The sequence below is a fragment of the Apteryx rowi genome, unplaced genomic scaffold (assembly GCF_003343035.1).
Source record: "Apteryx rowi isolate R43461 unplaced genomic scaffold, aptRow1 scaffold_556, whole genome shotgun sequence".
Lineage (NCBI taxonomy): Eukaryota > Metazoa > Chordata > Aves > Apterygiformes > Apterygidae > Apteryx > Apteryx rowi.
This window is the reverse complement of record NW_020450823.1, coordinates 94,316-115,604: the sequence shown is the minus strand read 5'-3', so window position 1 is coordinate 115,604 and position 21,289 is coordinate 94,316. Positions and strand designations below refer to the sequence as shown.

Genomic DNA, 21,289 nt, shown 5'->3' with positions numbered 1-21,289 from the left:
TGAACATCCATGCTGTAGATAATTGGACAAAATCTGATAGCAATTTTTCTTCTGTGGAAACATACTACAGTATCCTCACTCTCATTTCCAGTGTTACAACAGTGGCAGTGAATTAGTCCAATACAGATACATACATCTACAATTTGGCTTTCTACATAGTAAAATCTCTTCATTAATTAGGAAAAAACACAACAATACTTGATAGCGCACACAAATACATCCGTCTGCACCCAGTCTGACTCATTTAGAAATTCTGACTACTTTGCCTGGCATTTTCAGTATAAATTACAATAGTCTGGGGCAAAACAATTGTCGCTTAGTGTTATAATTTTGACAGAGGAAACACCACAGTCAGAAAGCTACTGCATTCTGAATTTTGATCATGCAACCCTAACAAAATGAGGCTTAACATGGGAAGGAAATCTGTTAAGAGTGCACACAGTTCTAAACCCAAAGTGGTTGCAAAAGATCTAATTCTAGACAAGCGAGTTGAAGCAGGGAAGACAGTGTAACAAGAGTAAAAAAAGGATAAGATTCCAAAATACTATTGCAATCTACATTGCAGATATAATAGACAAGCTCACAAGTATGCAAGCCTCCACCTTGGTATGCAGCCTGCAACAGAGCCAAAAACTGTTCCTGTTTTTGTTAATGGCAGCACCTGGCAAAAAAGTCCGCATACCTCTAGAGCAGATTAAACCTGGTTTAGCTCTAGTGAAGTCAGCAGAACCACACAAGTGATGCATTTGGCATTCTGTGTACTCTCAAGTACCTACCCTTTCCTCTAGTGCATTACACCAGTTGTTAAGTGATACGAAAAAAAACTAAATTCAAAACTTCAAGCCAAGTAAAACTTGGCTAATTTAAGGTACTAACATGGAAATGAATCAAACCATTCCATTCAAACCACTCAGAGATGCCAACATTTTATCCAAACATTTGAATACAAAAGATTTTCTGTTTAAAAAATTTGACTATGCTCTTTCAATCCCTAAACTTTATGAGATTGAATCACATAGCACTTAGTGATCCTGATCATCATGGGCAGAACAGGCAAGTTCCCTGCATGACTGTGCTACCAAACAACATCCCAAAGGCATATTTCTAAAAATACATTTTTCAAAAAAATATTTTTTTTTAATTGTAAGAGAAGGGGCAGGTAAGAGCAGACAAGCTTGCATTCTGTTGTTGGTTTTGTCCTTTTTATCTTCTGAAATTGTTGGTTTTGGATCCAGGCAAGATATATAACTAGCCCTGGCTAAAAAGAATGCCGCAGTCATCATCATTAACAATTTTCAGAACAAACCAGTAATTGCAATGAAAACACTCCTATTCACACTTCTCAGAAATACTGCTTTAAGCTGTTCAACTGTGGATGAGTGAAACAAGTGTGAATGAATACACATTCCCCACCACATTCTCAGTCTGTTACAGACAGTGAAAACTTTTGTGCTTGCAAATGAAACCTTAAGGTCTCTCATGAAAATCTGTAGATTCATGATATATATTCGTCCATGATTATAGTCCTTACTCTTCAGCAGTCTTTAGCCAGTCATAAAACAGTGCTGTAGAATGCACAGGAGAAAAAAAATGAAGTGGACCAGCACCATTCAACTCCTGCCAAACACTCCTCACCAACAGACCATGGAAAATTCAAAAACAAAGGCCTGACAATGCTAGATTTCATGAGGTCCAAGAGGCAGGTCACTGTTTACATAAAAATTACTCAGGCCTCTCCCTTGTTCAAAAGACAGTGGAAAGTCTCAGGGTTAAACACAGAAGGTACTGAAGGAAATGGACCTCATCTTCCTGCAGCACAATGGTCTTCCCTCACAAGGACACAGTGATAGCCTGACATACCTTTTTAGCCACTCATATAATATATCCCACACATTCAGCTGGTTAAGTTCATTCAAGAACCACAGTGCCTATGGATTACAGCCATTTGTTTATGTTCCAGGGCAAACAATCTCTTTGCTTCAGTCCTCTGCTACTGCCACTGACAGATGAATTCACAGACGTATTTTATGCTTCCTGGGAGGACAGTCCCAAGTAAAGAAGAAACCAACATTATCATGCCAAGATTGCTTACTATCCTAAATTACATCTGCTAACACTGCAGCTTGATATTGTCACAGTCAGATTTGCAGGACTGTGCGAAAAAAGCCCTGAGACCACAGTTATGAAACATTCTATCAAACAGCAATGCATCCTAACAGGATGAAGATGTACCCGTGCAGTCTTTCCACAGATCTTGTTAATTGAGAAAGAGAATAGAGAGTTTAACTCCTTTTGCAGTACTGAGCCACCTCAGAAATGAATTGTTGGGTCAGCCCAAGAGATGACATTCAAGTATCTCATGAAAGTGGTAGCCACTGAACATTTAAGTTATCAACTAGTTGATTAGTAACTCTGAACAGTATAATCCTTAGACATTCAAAATCACCTACAATTCAAAGAGCATGCTAAACCAACTAATAACTGATGGGGATCTTGTTACACTGCTGGCATTTATAATAGTTTCATATTGAAAATTTAAAAAACTCAAGGTTAGCAAACACTGAACCAATGACACACCTCCCATGACACTTCTTCCACTGTCTGGAGTCCCTAAAATTAGGTGTACTTGCTGGAGTTCCTCCCTCTGTTTTGTATATGTCTTACTTTTCCTGGGCTCACTTCCACACATTCCAGGATTACAGAACTACAGAATGGCTGAGGTTGGAAGGGACCTTTGGAGATCATCTGGTCCAACCCCCCCTGCTCAAGCAGGGTCACCTACAGCACGTTGTGGAGGATTGTGTCCAGGCGGGTTTTGAATATCTCCAGAGAAGGAGACTCCACAACCTCTCTGTGCAACCTGTTCCAGTGCTCTGTCACCCTCACAGTCAAGAAGTTTCTTCTCATATTCAGATGAAACTGTGTTTCAGTTTGTGCTCGTTGCCTCACGCCCTGTCATTGGGCACCACTGGAAAGAGTCTGGCTCCATCCTCTTGACACCCTTCTTTAAGATATTTGTATACATTAATAAGATCCCCTCTCAGCCTTCTCTTCTCCAAGCTAAACAGGCCCAGCTCTCTCAGCCTTTCCTCAGAGGAGAGATGTTCCTGTCCCCTAATCATCTTTGTAGCCCTTCGCTGGACTTGCTCCAGTAGTCCCACATCTCTCTTGTACTGGGGAGCCCAGAACTGGACACAGGTGTGGCCTCAGCAGGGCTGAGTAGAAGGGAAGGATCACCTCCCTCATCCATGCATGATTCCAGCCATCATGCATGATTTCAAATTTCTGCCTACCCATGGGACTCTGGCGCTGGTATCAACACTTTCCTGCCTGTGTGCTCTGGAAGATCTGAATTCAGTAAAAAGAATGAAGTCAGGAGATTGCAAAAAACATAGACCAGAAGCTTTTATTGACTGAAATTTCCCCGCTTCTTTTCTCAGCAGGAAAATCATCATGGCAACAAGAAAAAAAATCAACCCCAAAGAAGAAACAAAAAAGTGCTTCTGTTGCAAATAGTATTCCCTTGTCTCTGTTCTTACTTTGCAGAGTTTAAAATGGTAATATTTTTTCTTCTTTTTTTCTTAGAGCATTGCATCAGTCATTAGTTTCGTCTTTAACGTCTGAAGAAAAAAAAGAAAACAGATTCATAATAAAATTTGATCTCAGATGACCCAGAATTACCTGAATTTTTAAAAAATATTTTATGTTTCAAAATTAGAAAACTCCAAAGAAATTCGCTATTTAAGACATAAGATACCTTCCATCAAATCTAAAGTAAGGTAATTTTGTTTCTAAAAGAAAAACCTAAAAAGGGAAACTGAAACAAAACTCTCCCCTTCTCCCCACTCTTGCTCAAGTTCGGCCTCCAAGAAACGTGTGCATGTCTGTTGGAATATTAGGAAAAAAAAAGCAGTCCTGTGTAGCCACTCACCTCACAACAGTAGGTGCCTGACAGAGGACAGAACTTTGCCATCTCTTTTACTGACCTGCCTATGTGTGCCTATCACTGAAAAGAGATCAATCTAAGAACCTAGCAATAGGATCATTAGGCTTGTCTTGGGCAGGAACAGGATCCCATCCCTTCCCCTCCTCCCTTCCCCCCTCCCCCAAAAGTTCCATTCCCATTCATGCCACAGTTTTGATCCCACAGCTGCATCCAGAAGAGTTACTGCAGCCTTGGAATTCTCTCCTTATCCCTCCCTCTTCTCCAAAGAACTCAGCTGGCCTTTCATTTACCAACAATGCTCTCTCCCTTCTTGCTGCTGCTGCTCTCTACTTCTCCTTCAGCAAGCGATGTCAACTCCAGCTCTGTCTGGTGGTTCTGATATGAACTCTGGTCTGGTGTTGCGACTCCCCTTGGTTTTCCAGTATGTGACATGGATCCTAACGTTGTTCCGTTGGGCACTTGAAGGAAATACGGAGAGGAGGGCAGGCTGGGCTGAGTGTAGGAAATCTGCTCTGTGAAGTAGTGTCCTGCTGTGCTAGAAAATGGCATTCGTGAGCCCAACTGATTTGAGAATGGAGCTCCCTGCATATAGAAATCATTCCAGGGGACAGCTTGATAGGCAGTGATACCTGCTGAGGAGAAAGCAACAAAGAAAGGACAGAATAATGAAAATAAGGAAGGTAGTATTAACACCACGTACATGTAAAAATGCATATCTTGTGCTTCTAAAAGCACAAAAAACCATGCTCAGTGCAAATCAATATTACACTTGCACCTTAACGGTTTCTGCAACAGAGCAGACACTGCAGGCATATGAAGGTTAACTTTGTTGTTTCCACAGCAGTATTTTTATCCAGGGCATAGTTCATAGGTGGAAGAACTTGAAAAGTTCATAGCACTGTTCTAATCTAAAGAATGTGATATCACTTTAGAACAGTTCTTGGGTGTATTTAGTGACATTAGAGTTAAAAAAAATTCCCCATCCCTACTTGTCCAAGTCAGCTCTGCAAAGCACAAGCTGGATGCTCATTCGTTACTCTCATTTATTAAACCTGCAATCCCCTAAGCAGGTACATTCTTTAATTCATATATATTAATCCAGCCGAACTGCTCACTCGCTTATATGCTGAAATAAGACTTTAGGGGTGTTGTCCAGTTCTCTTCCCATCGCACTTCTGGGCCCTGGGTCTCAGCTGTCCACACTGCACAATCACAGCATCCCATCGTTAAAGAGAAGAGCCAGGCACTGCAGATTCACTACACATTGTGCTCCAGACAGGATCATGGAAGGAGAGAGCATCAACTTTGACACTCTGCTCCTGCAGCAGTCCTCCAACTTTATCAGTCCTTGCAAGGTTAGCACCTTTATATATCCATTCATGCTCTCATGACATGCTCCAAGGTATACAATGCACACTCCTGGCATCATGCTATAAAAACATTAATTTGGTGTGCTGTGACACAGCCCTCTCATTACTTCTGGCACTTCAAACTGAAAAACCACAGAAAATAATAATTATGCTTTACAACCACAGAGAAGAACTAGGCCAAGTGCTAGATAGCATGGGTGCTGCCAAACTGTTTTTGAGAACATTAGCCATGAACAGTGTGAACACGAACCAGCTTGCGCCAGCAAACCTGTGAGTCAGACTTCTTTCCCTGACAAGGTATGCAAAGACAGTACAGAAATAGGAGCAGCATCTGTGGTCCGAAAACCCTTTATTCCCTTGTGTGATAAGAAGCGAGACAGATTTTTGGACTGTGTGCTTACTTTTAACAAGCCTGACAGTGCAAACAAATAAACTGCAATAGCTTGTTATCTTTTGATTTTACTTGGACCTGAACAACTTCAAAATACAAATCACTGACACAAAACAAGGAGGTTGACAATGCCATTTTTATCTAGTTACTTTTTAGAAAATAAATTATGTTGAAGCGCTTTAATCTAAGTGGTGTTACAAATTAAAGAAAAAGAACGAAGCTATATCCATATTGTGTTGCCCGTGTCTCTAACCCTCTTCTTTTGCACTGCCCCATGGTACATACATTATTTCAAAATGGTTTCAGCAGAAGCCCAGCAAAGTCAGAAGCCTATTTTTCTCGCTATCTCCAACTAATCCACTTGCTGTGGCACTTTTTTCACTTTGCATCTTTGACCTGTACCTCCTATACCACAGGCATATTAGTTTGCTCCACAGTACACTGCTGGAAAAGAAAAATTAGCTTCCTACCAGACAAACCATTGCAGTACCTGACCTATTCACATGGTAACACTCTCTCTGACATGCAGCCTAAGAAATAACTTCTGAATCAAATCTATGTGTCACTTGGCACTTAAAAAAAAAATACAGGGAAATAAAAGGATGGGAGGCATATATATGTGTGTGCCTGTATATATACTTACACGTATATGCACATTCCTTCTTTCTTTCAATGTCATCAGCAAAATTACTGATCATCCTGGACCTTTCAGGGTACCATTTAGTTACTCCAGAGGAGTAGAATGCCAAAAGAATTCAGAAATTTACCTGAGCTTCCACTTGGCTGCTGTAACAAGATCTCTCCCCCCATGTGGTTCTGTACATAGCCTTGCGTGGCCCCTGCTGTCCCATAGGTTACAACTCCACTGTTGCCAGCTAAGGTGAGAAAAGGCGTATTGGACTCAGTGGATGCTGTAGGTGTGAGGCAGACACTGGAGAACTCATTGCTGGGCAGGTGAACTGGCAGATGGTGGAACTGGGAGACCTGGTGTTGCTGAGGATATTGGGGCAGCTGGTAGGTTCCACTCTGGCTGCTGTACTGGTAGTATGAGGTCTCTAGGTTGGCTGCAGGCTCTAGCTGTGCAGGATAATTGCAGGAAGCTGGGGAACTTGCACTGCAAGCAAGGAGAGAGGCAATTCAGAGATTAAAGTAGGGGCAACAGCTGCAGCAACCTGTACAACAAATAATTGTTATATCTCCCTTAACATTCACTTCAACCCTGATATAATTCCTATCCTCTCTCCCAAATCCCAGGCACAGGACAAGAGCAACAGAAACCACTTGAGCAGAGTGCTATCAGAGGGTATCGTAGCATATCATAGGGTTCTTTAACAGTGTACATTAGTGAGGACTGCTTTCACCTCTGCTGTTCCCACCCTCCAAGCACCCCCCAATGCTCAGTGCATCGTCTCCTAAGGATTCCTTTTCACTGTACTTCTGAACCCCACTTTTGCCAACATACATGCAATTCTGACTGCATTTTGGTAAAAGGTATGCCTTTTGTGAGAGCAAGGGTCCGAACCCACTATGCACATCTTTACATTTTTTTATACCCCCTTTAAAAGGGTTTCCTTTCTTTTACTCTCCGGACCTTCTCACTCCCACATCTAAATCCACATTCATGCTCCCATCTATTTCCTTGTTCTACAATCCAGCACAGCCCTCGCAAGGCTTCTCCCAAGGTTCACTTTTCTCATCTCCTTCAAAGACAATCTCATCTGTTCCTACCCTTGATTCTGGATGCTGTAAGTGAAAGTGTCCATGGAGCCATTTTCCTGACCGGACAAGCTGCATTCACTGTTGGAAGTGTCCAGCATCAAGGGAACAATATGACTGTGGGGGCTGAAGGACAGACTGAGAGGGAGACTGGCCCTGCGAATGGGTGGAGGGCTGGGAAGACTAGGGAAGCACTCCATTCTGCTGGAACCAAAGTTGCCTTGAGACAGTGGCTTTGACTGAACTGCTTCACAAGGTGACACCATTCCCATCACTGAAGAGACTGTGAATAAAGAGAGATACTGTCACACGGTGCTGTAATACTGAAAATAAAAAGGAGCAAGCAGAGGGAAGAAAGTCACAAGAGTGACAGAAGAGAAAGGCAAGACGTCAGTGAACGAGCGGAGGTTAACTGATGAGAATAAAAGTAAATAAGCAGCAGCATGGCTGCTGGGAAGCAAAAGGTATATAAGGAGTAGTAACAAGCTCTCCGGAACAGAGGCTGATGTTTATTGGTTAAATAAAATTACCTTCATGATCTCAGTTTCTGCATACTGGATTTATTCAGCTCTCAAGAAGTCAGCCAAATGAAGCAAAGCACTTCCTGGAAAAAAGCCAGGAACAATCCCCTAGCCATCTTCCATCTCTAGTGTCCTCTTGGAAGAATGTGCTGCACAGATTACCCTTTCAAAAGGCTTAACTGTGGTTTGAAAGAAATGAAAATGTGCCTTTAGAGATCCACTGTCTAGGTCATTACCAAATTTTCACTCCTGGTTTGGCCTCTGATGAGTCAATCCAAAAAAGCAGAGATGCCAGCTGAAGGGCCTCGGGAACAAGAAGTTGGGAGATGGAAAATGAAATGGACATCATTTGGTTGCTAGAGTCTTGTTTGGTGACCTGCCTCCTCAGTCACTGCTGGAAAAGGAGAGAGGAACGGTTTCCTACAGCGCAATCTCTGTGAAAGGAGGACAATGTAGGAAATGAAAAAGTCAGAAGCACATATGCTGATGATCCAGAATAACAAGTGTATGTAGGAGTTCAAGAAGCTTGCACATGGTACAAGCGAATAAGATTCTCTTCTGTTATGCCAAATAGCAAACCATCTCTTTCTTGAAAAGTGTGACAATCAGGTGTGCACGACACAATTTGAAATGAATTTTCAAGTCTGGCTAGGTTGAACCAGCACAAGCAGTAGGCAGATATGAGAAAATATCACTGACTGTTCAGGTAACATTAGTCTACTGCTATGCACTGGAAAGCATTTAGGGAAAGTTAATAGTATGAATACCTTACAGCTGTAGCCGTAACAGTATCTGGTAATCTGCACCCTTGCAGACATACAGTGCAACATCAGATGTACTCCACCAAGGGAGAATCAAAGGCCTTAAACATAAAACTTAATCATAATACTGCAATGACAAGCATAAGCAATTGTTAGAGAATTTTGGAATGCATGCTCAGAGAGCTGATAAGGAGATTCCACTTCAACACCTTGCAGCACAATTTCTCAGTTTCCCCAGTGTACTGTGCAGTTGTGCTTATTTTATCTTCCTACATCAAATGGTTTTCAGTTCATTGCAGCTATGGAAAGAGGGAGTCACACTGTTTCAGTGAAAACTAGAACAGCCCTGACTTTTGATTCATTTAGAAAACCAGAGCAAGTCCTATGATGGCATCTCAAAAGCATTCACATGCTCAGGCAATTGTCAGTGGTTTGTTCTTTATTTGAACATATCCTTTCTCCATGTTGGGAAACATTTGTAATGTACATGTCATAGGTTTATCTCACCATTTGCTATTTTTTGACATAACACAACTCATCTAGTCCCATATAACACAGCATTAGTCAAGACAATATTTAGTTTCCTTGCAAGTCAAAACAGCTTAAGACAGAAATGAAGCTGAGGATCTCTTCTGGTTTTTGAAAACCTTCTTTTGCACTTGTTCTCCTAACCATTCTATGCTAGAATGTAGTAGCACATACAGATGTTATGGAACAGCAGCCATTTGGGGCATAACTTACCTGAAAAATTGACCACATCCAGATAAACCTTTAGTCAATAATGACAGTAGGATCAGCTGTTCTGCAGATGGCCATCATCTTGCTCAGAATTAATATAAGCAGTGCTACCAACATAGCCCAAGAAACCACTTCTAAACTCACTTTCACACACATTTAGAATTAAGTTCTGTTTTGTGAAATATCTGCAACACCTAGTGAAGATAATCCTTATGGATCATGGCAATAGTACCATGTGCAATGAGCTCATGAAGATACCTTATTCAGCCTCCAAAGAGCTGGTTCAGCCTTTGCTAGAATTTCCTCTACTTTTCAGACCATTCTAAGAAAGACACTGAATGCATCACTTCCGAATACAGTATCAAACGCAGTGAGAATAAACAATTTCCAGAGAAGTAGTATCTGCTAAATATGACGCTACATTTACATAAGATTTTAGCATCTTGTTCAATGGTGAAGTGCGTGTTTGACGACCGCTGGCTTGAGATAATACTTACATTTTACAATTCTATTGTTCTCCCAGACATTGATGTAGACATAAAAATTCTCAGTAGGTTTTCCATTGAACGTGGGAAAGCAACAGTAGGATTTTTTGTTTATCACTTCCGCTGCTGGGTTTTCAGTCCATGAGACAACCTTGGCAATTTATGGAGAGCAATTTAATAATCTGCAGCTTCAGATTTCACTTTGGTCAGTCTCTGAACCAGTCCTGGTGATACACTTGTCTTTTAACTCAAGAGTGGCTATTCTAAGTCTCCAGTTACACAGCTGTCTTCTCCATACTATAGCTGCTTCCTCAGCATACTGGCATAGTTAAGATACCCATTCTTTAGTGCAAACAGTTTTCAGTGTATGGGACAGAGTCTTACATGAATAAAAATGGATGTGTACACTTCTTGATATGACTGTGATTTCAGTCTATACTAATATTAAAGCAGACAGAGGTCTACTCTAGAGCAGAGTCTAGATCATGTCAAACTTCATGCAATTATTCCCAAGACTTCCATTACAATCTCATCTCTGCCACTAAGTAATCATCTTGTTATTTGCATAAGACCTACCAGCATATGCTGGGTTCCTGAAATGTGTCCTCAGCAAAATAGCCACATGAAGCAAAATACTTCCTGCAAAAGCACCACTGGGAAAAAAAAAAAATCTCATCCTACAAACCAGAGACATAGAATATAACTTTTCTCTCTAAACGGTCAAATCTAAAGGGGTAAGGAGGCCATAGAGATATAAGCATCTCTCCTGCTCACAAAAAGCTTCTGCAAAGTACAACTTTGCCTGAAGAACCGCCATAACTGAAAGTTTATGTACGCATACAGTCACTGCTCACCTGTACAAACATGCTCTCGATTTGCATGTAAAAGACACTTCACTGTATTTGTATCCAAACTTTCTGTAATGCTAAGGAAGATTCAAGCCTACTTAGAGACATTAAGGTTTCATCTTCAAGAGTCTCTTTATGCCTTAAGTCAATAAATTACCACAGAAAGAAATCTGTCAGAAGTCTCAGACAAACAAGAAGAGAAACCTCAAATAACTGAAAATATCAAAAAAGAATTAAGTACATTAATTTGTTTAAAACAAGCTAGCTGTCTTGCAAAAGTAGTAGGAAAACAATTCTAAGATCAAAGAAAACTCAGGTAAAAATTTATGAAGCAAACAAGGCTCTTACGGCAAGTTGTGTGCGTTAGACTAGAAAACTGAAACCAAACTCAGAAGCCACAACTGCCAGCAAGGAAGAGTAAGTCTAAAATAGCACTTGGGGACATTTTTAATCATCTTGTTTACAGAACTGTACAAAAAGATGGGACTGAAAAAAACACTAGTCAGTTAGAATTACTGGCTAAATAACAAGAAAAAAAACAGAGGAAAAGAGAACACTGAACACTCTCCAATGGTGTCAGGTAACAGACTGTACTGTTCTCATGCATATAAGTGATTTGCTTGTCCAGCTGAAAGTGGTTCGGCCCATTGCTACCAAGGAAAGCATCCAAATAATCACTCCATTAGGCCACAATCTTGGGCAGAACTGTACCATTACATCAACCGGTCAGAGATTAGCTTGATGAAACCTGTCAGTTACGAGCTGTTTCCACAGAGGCCATTCTTTGTACTAAGCAACTGCTCTTGTCTTGCAAGTGCACTGTGCTGTTCATTTTCCTTTTTTTTGTTTGTTTTTTTTTTTGTTATTTTGGATTTTATCCTATCCATATTTTATCTCCATTATTTTGAGATCTTCTAATAAAGAAAACAGGTGGGTCCTGCATGTTTCAATTTGTTGGCAAGCTTTTTTCTGAAGAAGGAGCCTGGATTTGAAAGTTGCATTGTCTTTTATTTTTCTTCCATCTCATTTTCTAATTTCATTCTTAAAGAAAAAAGTCTGCTTATATGATGTCAGATAACAAAAAAAAAGAAGTTTTATTCTCATGGTTGGGTTATCCTAAATCTAATGTAGCAAAACTGTGATTGAAGCTTTTCCTATGATTAGGCCACGCAGCTTTCTCTCCCACGAGGACTCTCTGCATCTTGCAACAGTCTTTCCCTCAGAAGGAGCACTAACTTAGATCTCTGCTCTGCCCTGGCAGCAATTTTCCCATGACTTGCAGGAACGCAGTATTTTTAAGACTTCCACCTTCCATCAAATTTGACTGGAATTAAATAAATTTGGAGGGAAAACTGGGTTTAATAAACAGAGCACAGCTTCTGTGTGTGGCTCATTACATACACCATACATCTCCTTTGCCTGAGCAAACCAAGTTAGAAAAGAAAAAAGCAAAAACAACAACAAAAAAATCCCCAGGGTTTGTGGGTATTAGCAAAGCATGCCTCTTCTCTGCAAAGAGATTTAGAAATGGTACTTTCTTTTCAAACAGATCTGTATCTGGAAAGTATTTACCAGCTTTAGATGACACAAATAGATTTCATTACTTCTTGCCCAGCAGAAGCAGCATGATTTAAAGAGAACAAGGGGAAGTCTGTTCCCTCACACACATCTAGCAAAATGAAGTACATTCTAATCCTCACACGTGTGCCTAATATTGAAGATACTGTGGTTTCAGACAAACTATGGAAGCTACATGTACACACAGTAAATGCAATAGGTGACAGTCAGCAGCGAGTTCAAAGGACTCAGGGAGTAAGAACTCGGCTATGTTTATCACTCATTTTCTCACATAGGCAGTCCATTCTCAGGAACAATCAGTTGCCTTTTTCTTCCTTACACATTATGCAAAAAATTCAGACTGGACTTTTCTTTCCGAACAGAAAGATTGTGTTTTCCATGAGTGCAGTTACATCCAGTGTGCAGATTCCTCAGAAGAAAGTGTTCAGTACAGATAGATGACAAGATAACAGTCCTGAATGAAACTTTAGCAACCAGGAAAGTTCTGCAGACAAGTGTAGAAATATAAACATATTTGGTTTGTTTTCTTTAAATGAATTATTCTTCAAAATCTTGATCTTTATCTAATTAAATACAGGACTCACTGACTGCACCATTTCTTCATTCTGGGAAGCAGTGGATTATTCAAACACTTTGACAATGTTTACTCTACTGCAAGAAGTTGTGGAAAAACTGCAGTTAATTGAATTACAGTTAAATTGGTTAAACAGCTCATAGAACTGACTTAAGTAGTCCTTGCCTTGAGACTATTTATGACAGGTAAATTTAAATGACAGAAGTGCTGGATTACAGTATCAAAAAAGCATCACAATTAAGTATGTTTAGTTTAGATATCTGGCTTTTAGAATTCTGAATTTGTTGATACAGTTTTATTGTTGCTTTCTACAGTGCCAAAATATTTTGTAAGTTATCAGTACTATTAAAAATACTGTATTAAAGTTGAGTCATATTAAAAAAAAGTTTTGCATAGAACTGGCCTTAAAAGTAATACCACTATATATTTAGCATACAACAAAAGGACGGAAATGAGAACATGAAATTCAAAAGACTGAATAGTACTGAAGAGCAGAAAAAAAAACCCACAGCTGTACTGTGTGTCAGCACATCTATTGCTTGGGAAACCCCTCTCTAAGGAAGTGGCAAAATCCTCATTATTTTGAAAATATTTTCAAGTCATGCCAACTTGGAAAACTAAACATATATAAGAAATGCTTTATGGAACATTCCTGACTCCAGGGAATGTTCTGGTACTCCACACATGAATACGCAATTGAACAAATCCTCTCTCTTTGGTTTCCATGAATCTTCAAGTCTGATTGCAGCTCAGGTAGAAAACTGATCCAACAGCACAGCCCTCTGACTTTCAACAACATTGCAACAGGAATTAAGTAAGGCTGTATGCTTAAGAACTCAGATAGTCTCACTCCCTCAAGGTTTTGCACAAAATAGGAATCTGCACTGCCCATTCCTAGTGACTGGAGAAGTCAAAGAACCTCTCTGGGAAGATGGAAAGGTATGGGCTGATCTGAGGGAGGCTCTACAACGCCAAAAGTTTACACAGTGCACCTTCCTCACACAGCTTGCTCTATTACGGGTTGTAGCTGAAAAACTGTAATCTAGACCAGAATATGCCATGAAATTGCTGGAATAATACTTCCATCATCATTCAGAAAAGAACCTCCAACAGTGCCAGCATCATATAGCTATTACAGAAGACTGCCCCAATCCTGTATCCTTACAGAGTCATATTTAGAAGTCCTTGCTGGGCTGTGCTAGGTCATGAATAAGTACTGCAAATTTGGCTCCCCTGTTAGCACTGAGGCTCCACCCAACATAGCTGGTAACTGGATTAGCAGGGAGTTGTTAAACATGGTGTCACTGTTTGGACTGGTCAGGGGGAACATGATTCGCAAGACCTTCCCAAGAGTGTCTGGGAATCTATCAGCACCACCAACCAATGCTGTAGTTACTATCAAAATACTACTACAAAATATCTACTGATATGAGTCTTACCTGAGGAGGAAGCAAGCAGTGCAGAGTGTCCACTGAGCAGGCTGGAATAGTTCCCAACTGTAGTGTCTATGCTCGATATAGCAGACTGGTCATGAGCAATGTCAGGCAGTGGAGGCACGGGTAGAAGAGGTGTCCTGGAGGTGTACATAAAGGGCATGAGCATAAACCAGAGGACAAGATGAGACATTATCAAAAAATATACACTTAACTCTCCTATAAGGGACAAGCACTAGATCACTAGTACGTGGAAGGGGAAGTGCTGGCTGAATTACAAAAGCAAGGAGAAGCAGTGCAAGGGATGTTGTATCAAATATTTGGACAAGCAGTCCCAGGCCACTAGTGGCAGAAAGGGCAGGTGATGGGGACAGCACAATGAGACCAGTCAGGTGGTCTCCTATCTTTCACTCAATTTAATTTTTACACTTCATTCTGTTCTCTTCAGAGAGAGACCCACATTCCAAGCTGCCATAAATACCTCCCTCAGTAAGATTCACTTCTTCCTTCCCTCTCCCCCCCACTTGAAAGACCATCTACCTCACACACTCCAATTTCTCCCCAATATGAATTTCCCACCTCTCCTCTGCAGAGGTGCTAGCTTTCATTTCTTCAGATAAACCCATGTCTTTGTAAGACTGCTCTGAGCAAGTAGCAATTCCATCATCAAAGGAAAATCTATGAACATGGAAAGCAAGGGTGACAGAGGGACTGGCATGAAGGAATTCCCAAGCACACACACAATGGGTCTGGCCAGCACATTCACAGAAACTGAAAACAGAGGTGTGATCAAACAGATCTTTCCTATTTCATCCTCTGCTCTCTACATGCCTTCAGCAGAGGGATTTCAACATTTTTACTTCAAAATTGTGCTGCAGATTAACCAGAAGCCCTCTTAGAGGGTCCATTACAATCTGCCTAGACATCTGTCAGGCTGCAGAATACAGAGGAGGAGCTACCAAGGTTCAACTCAGTGGTCAGCTCTCAGTGGCTTAAATGTAAAGGGAAAGAGGGACAGGAAAATATTTCATTCACTAGCTATTCAATGTGGAGAAAGGAAAAAACAGAGCAAGTCTCTCACCTGTAACTGTCCGACCCTGAGGGGACTGCTGATGCTGAGTATTTTTTATTCCCTTTCACACTCAACTTCTCTGTTTTTCGCCACTTTGCCCTGCGATTCTGAAACCAGACCTGATAAATGGAGAGAAAGGATACATTCAGAGCAGAAATCACCTCCTTCTGGGGAGGCAGGCAAAAATCAACAATAACAGCCTCCACAGCCCACCAGGTTAAAACAAAACTCTCCTCGCTTCCACAGAGAATCAGCAAGGTTCATTGCAACCAGAAAGAGAAGAATAACAGCAAAAAGATCACACTCCAAACCCCAGTTTCCTTTGTTACTCACAGAATAATCTTCAAAATAAAGAGATTAACTCCAGCCTCATCAGCTTCTTTTACCCACACATTATGTGTCTCATCTTAAGAGACAGGAAGAAAGATGGAGTAGACAACAGCTGATGCCACTGCCATTTTCTTTTTTTTTTTTTATTTGCTCATATAGTGTCCATCCGTGCAAGCTCTCTTCCTGACTTTCTCATCAGTGGAACCTGCAGTCTCTATCCTGTTTCTCGCAAGTTCCTCTCTTCTTGCTCAAGATCTTCCTCCCTGCCCCAGTCCCTCTTCCTCTCATTTTTCTGGCACATAACCCACAGCCAACTCTGTTACCCACACAGGCGTTACCATGATACGCTGTGGCGTTACACCAACAACAGCTGCAATCTCCCTCCTCTTCTCATTGTCAGGGTAGTGGTCTTCCTGGAACATCTTTTCCAACTCTTCTAGCTGCTCTAGAAATGATGTATTGTTCAAAGACAGAGAGCGAGATGGGGAGGGGGTGATAAGAAAAAAATATCCCAAGAGAAACAAGACAGGGGAAAAAACAGAACAGAACAAGTTTTACTATACTTTGGAAAAAGAAATACTTGAGCAATATAAAGAACTTCTTTAAAAGCACACCACAAAAATAAACACAAACCTTCATCCACAGTAAAATGAAAAGCATTGCTAGTAATACTTCAAACACAAGGCACTCAGCAACCTTTATTTGAAGATGCTCCTGCACATCTAATAGTGCAGAATGCGTTGCAAATAGTGCAGGTCAGCATCTCCAAGTTGTGCCTTCCGTATGGTGAAGGAAACACTAGTGCCACTGCCACCACAAGTGCCACTGTCTGCCAGTCAGTTCCCCATTATCTACCTGCACTGTAGAAGGTCCGTGACTTCTTCCTGACAGGCAGAATTTCTGGATTCTCAAGTAACTCTTTTTTCTCCTTGGCCCCATCATGGCTATTTCCAGCCTCCAGCACTGAAGATACCTTGTAGGACTGCTGAGCTGCAGTGTTGGCTGAAGCACACTTGGATGATTGACGGGTAGCCAGGCCACACACATGCTGTAACTGTGCTAGCCTGCTGAGGTCTCCAGGGATGACACTAGATGTCTTCTCAGGACACAATCCACTTTTGTTGGTATTTTTTTTCTTCTTTGCCTCCTTTTCAATCCCATCAGAGGAATAACTCTCACACTGTTCATGTGATCCTGACTGATCTGTGGGTTCCTGAGCAAACTTGGCCACAGGAGGTGGAGGCACAGAGTTCATGTCACTGAGGAAATCTGGTAGCTGCCTACCCACTGAGGCAAGGTTGAGCTGGCAGTCAAGGGCTGCTGAGTCTTGGGAAGTTGACACGGTTGCCTGCACCATGCAGTAACTTTCATTTTCCTCCTCCTCCTTCACAGGGCTTATCCCTTCTTCTGTTCCCAAGGTATCCCCAACTTCTTTTATAGCTGCACTTTGGGGTGTGGGTAGCACATTGTTCCCTTTACCATGCTCACCAACAGGGTCAGCATCCACCACAAAGTGCTCAGTATTCTGCGATGAGTCCTCCTTCTCATCCTTGAACACTACAAGAAGAAAATGAAAACCAGCCCCCCAATCCCCACACACATTGTCTAAGCCAGATGTGCCTCAATAGGAAGTTTCAGTTATGGGAGAAGGAAAACACTACGCAATGAAAGCCAATGGTGAAAAAAGCTAGAGAGTTCAAAAACCAGGATAGAGTGCTGCTAGGAAAGCAAAAGCAGAGAATGTGACATGGTCAACATGGAGACATTTCAAGCAACTGAGATGAGAAAAGCCTCATTTTGAGAGTGAAGATGCCTGCAAAAACAACCAGCTGCAAACTGCAAGAAGAATTAGGGCCAGACATACAGAATAAATGGAAGAATGTGTATTACAAATACAGTAGTGGAAAAATAGCACTGGGGATAACAAAGGTCTTTGGAATAAGGAACAAAACAAAAATCAATGATGTTTACATATCAAGACACTAAGTGTCTCCTTACAAAAAAATGATTAAAAGAAAAATATGGGCAAAATTCTGGTTTACTCTATCAGTAGTAATTATCTGACAGATGACATCACTTGATGATTAGAGAGGTTTCTGTTTCTATCATACTTGAGTTGGCCAAGCAAAACCCAACTGAATTGTACAGACTTCTGAGGACTGCCTTAAATTAGTTTTCTGCAGCTTCAAACACAACAACACTTATGATAACATAGGCTTACAAGATGGGAAATAGCTAGCTGAGGAGAAAAATAAGTTTAAGAAGTCTGATCAAGTTTAACAAAAAGCAGAAACTGCATCACACTAACAGAGACTGAAGAGTAGAAGACAGGTCAGAAAGAACATAAAATAAAGAAATAAATATGCAACTATTTTTGTAACAGAGTAATAAATAAGCATTATTCTTTCCCAGCTAAGATGCACATTTTAAAACCAAGAAAACCTCCTGATTGTCTCAGAATATGTACATAAGTCAGTGTGATATCTGTTACTTTTTCTTTTTTTAAGCAGGTGACTAGTTTTTAAGAATTGAGGGTAGAATAATAAAAGCAGAACCATATATTTGCCTCTGTATGGAAAGAAGAAACTTTGAGCAGACTATTGGCAGCATTTCAGCTTCAAGTGTCTACAAAAAAATGTGGGGGGGAAAAAGATCTAAAATCATTTCATTTCACTCTATCCTGCTTTTGACATAAACTATTGCAACACCAAAATAAAGGACTTGCTTTCTGCCTCGTTATGTTTCTCTTCTTAAACAACTATTAATCAGGCAGGAACCTCACAACACCAGTCAGCCAGCAGAACCTTCATAGAAGTATGAAGGGATGCCAGGCTGCTTCCAAGACTCCAATTCGCCTTTTTACAGGATTAAGAAAGAGGAATTAGTCGCATGGAAAAAAACAGAAGCAGGAAACTGTGTAACCAGAATAATTTGATCTTGTTAAGCAGCAATAGTTTCCACTGCTGTTAAATGAGATGAAATATCCTGATTTGGAGGGTCAAGAACCAAGCCAAGCAGAAGCTGGCTATGTTCTATCTAATTCCTTTTTCCACTGTGCTCCCCACTGTATCTGAGTCTGTTTCAGTCCCGTTCTCACTAACTGCATGAAAAAGCCAATCCTGTTCTCACTAATTATGCAAAAAAGCCAGTATTTTCTTGTGTTGTTCATTCTGTCACTCACCCTCTGACTCAAATAATGAAGGGTATTTTCAATCTAGTGTTTTGACATGAGAAGCCTATTTCCTTATATTTAGTTTTACACACATACTGGTCTGTGCTTACATCATAAAATACACTTCAAAGTCTTGTGTATGTCCCTTGTATCTGCAGCAGAGAGACAGATCAACATCTGGGAGTTTTACATCATCTACAGGAATCTTCCTTCATCAGAAAGGAAATTGCTAGCTCTATTCCTAAAACATATAGGAAGAACCTGACAACATGTAACTTGGGATTGCAGGTGCCAAGAAAAGACCTGCAAAGTAAATAAAGTTTGGAGAGGAACACAGACCTTCATGGTAATCTGGGAGTTGCCAATCCATTCTTCTCCCCCACCATTAAAATTACAAGCGAGCAGACTGAACATCACTTTGTGCCACTTTTAGATAAATAACTTTAAATAGAAAGAATTTTAATAGGCAGGAAACATCATACTAAAGGAGTTTGAAATGTCTTGAGTTGCTGAAGGTGCACTAGCAGGAAGCAAGTCCCCTTTTTATCCTCCTTAAACGGTCCAAGCATCTCCTTAGGAGGAACAAGGTAACCACTTGCACAGTGACAGCAAGATTTTTAAGGCTGCTTTGAGCATATGGTACAAAGTAATCTGGGCACGCACACAGAGTGGGAAATATGAACTTTGCAGATCCACCCACACCAGCTAAGACAAGGAGGAGAAACACCAAACAGTGGGCAAGGGCCAGAAGTGCCACCAGCCTAGAAACCCAGAGGCAGTGGGGTCCCATTAGTGCAATAGAGAGCGAGCAACTGGCCCCAACCTTCACACCTGCTTGCCAGGTGCTTTTACAAGCTCGGTGACACGAGGGCCCTGCGGACACAGGGCTTAGCAGCAGCACATTTCCCCAAATCCTCTAGGTCCCTCGACGGCAGCTACCCCTCAGGCCCGGGCACCGCGGGGCCTCCCACCCCAAGCAGAGCCAGGCATAGGGGAAGGCAGGGGCCAACAGCTGCCCACCCTACTGGGACTGCGGCGGGGAAGAGGCGATAGGGTCGTTAGCCGCCGCTGGGGCTGCTCATTAGGCTCATTGCCGGGTGCCTCCCCCCAGGTCATTAATGAGCCCCCGCGGCCGGGCCCTTACCCAGCCCGTCGGGCGCCCACTCCTTCTCCTCCGCGCCCGCCCCGTCCATGCCGGCTGGGCGGCGGCGCGTCCCGCCCGGCCCGATTAATGTCCCCCCGGCGGCGAGCCCCGCGCGGACTGCGGCCGCGAGCCGCGGCGGGCTCATCAAGGGCACCTGGGGGAGAGCGAGGCCCAGCAGCGGGCCGAGACTGCCTCACCAACCTACCTCAGCCGCGCGGGAAGCGCGTGAGGCGGGCTTCTCCTGCAGAGGAGCGGGAGAGGCGGCTCCCCGGGAGGCCGCAGGTAACGGGGGCGCGTGGCTCCGCCCGTCCGTTGCGGCGGTTCGCGCCTTCCCGCTGCCTTGTGCGTCCCCTCCCCCGCCCAGGGGCGCCATCTTCTGCGGGCTGCCGGGCGCTGAGGCCTTTTCCCTCCCTCCCTCCCTCCTTTGTGTGTGAGGCGGGCTTGGAGAGCTGGGATCCAAATGGCAAGAAATCTTCACTCTCCCGTGTTGAAATAGGGGGCAGAAGTGTGTCTGGGAGATGTAAGGTCATCTGAAAGACTGTGCTTCTTAAGTCCCCATGGGGAGTGGACTTAAACATTGGTAGTAACAAGCATTTTAAACCCAGCTGTTACAAAACTGAATCGTGCAACAGATCACACTGAATGAAGTGAACTTCGCTATCTTTCCTCATGGGCTGGCAGAAAGTCAGAAGGATATATTTTTTTCTATGTCCTCTGGCTCCAGTTGCTTAGAAATACTTCCCTTCCAATTCTCTAAACTGGCAGTTGGAAGAAATAAATGGCACTTCTTGACTTTGAGATGCTCTAATCCTGCTTCCTTTTAATACTGATAATTCTCAGAAGAAACAAGGTTCCTAATGCAGTGATACTAGGCAACTCTTGCTATCGAAGTACCACAAGTGCTTTCATCTGCTCTGGTAACATTTAAAACCAGCTTTGTGTGCATGAAGCAACTACACAACATGTCAAGCAGGAGTGAACCAAGCTGAGATTATTTGACTTCTTTCTTCTCACATGCAGTTGATGGAGAGACCTGTGCCATAACTTGCTAAGTCACAGTGGTTCCAGAAATCAGGTCCTCCTCTTTTACATCTTCCATATACAACTTTTCTAACCACCAAAAATGCAGCTGGCTCTAAACACAGCTTTTATGTGTGTGTGTATATATATATATATATATGTCTACAAACAGCAAAGACAACACTTCCTT

At 42.0% G+C, this 21,289-nt stretch overlaps 1 protein-coding gene across 1 annotated transcript; it reads right to left on the bottom strand.

The window, feature by feature from the left end:
• Positions 1-3,594: 3,594 nt before the first annotated feature.
• NOBOX (NOBOX oogenesis homeobox) lies at positions 3,595-20,128 on the bottom strand. Its single transcript, XM_026081613.1, has 10 exons — positions 20,080-20,128; positions 16,619-17,320; positions 16,102-16,208; positions 15,443-15,552; positions 14,902-15,039; positions 14,368-14,501; positions 7,436-7,706; positions 6,475-6,821; positions 4,237-4,578; positions 3,595-3,620 (listed from the first exon to the last, which is right to left on the bottom strand). Exons 1-10 carry the CDS (start codon positions 20,126-20,128, stop codon positions 3,595-3,597), a joined length of 2,226 nt encoding a protein of 741 aa, XP_025937398.1.
• Positions 20,129-21,289: the final 1,161 nt, after the last annotated feature.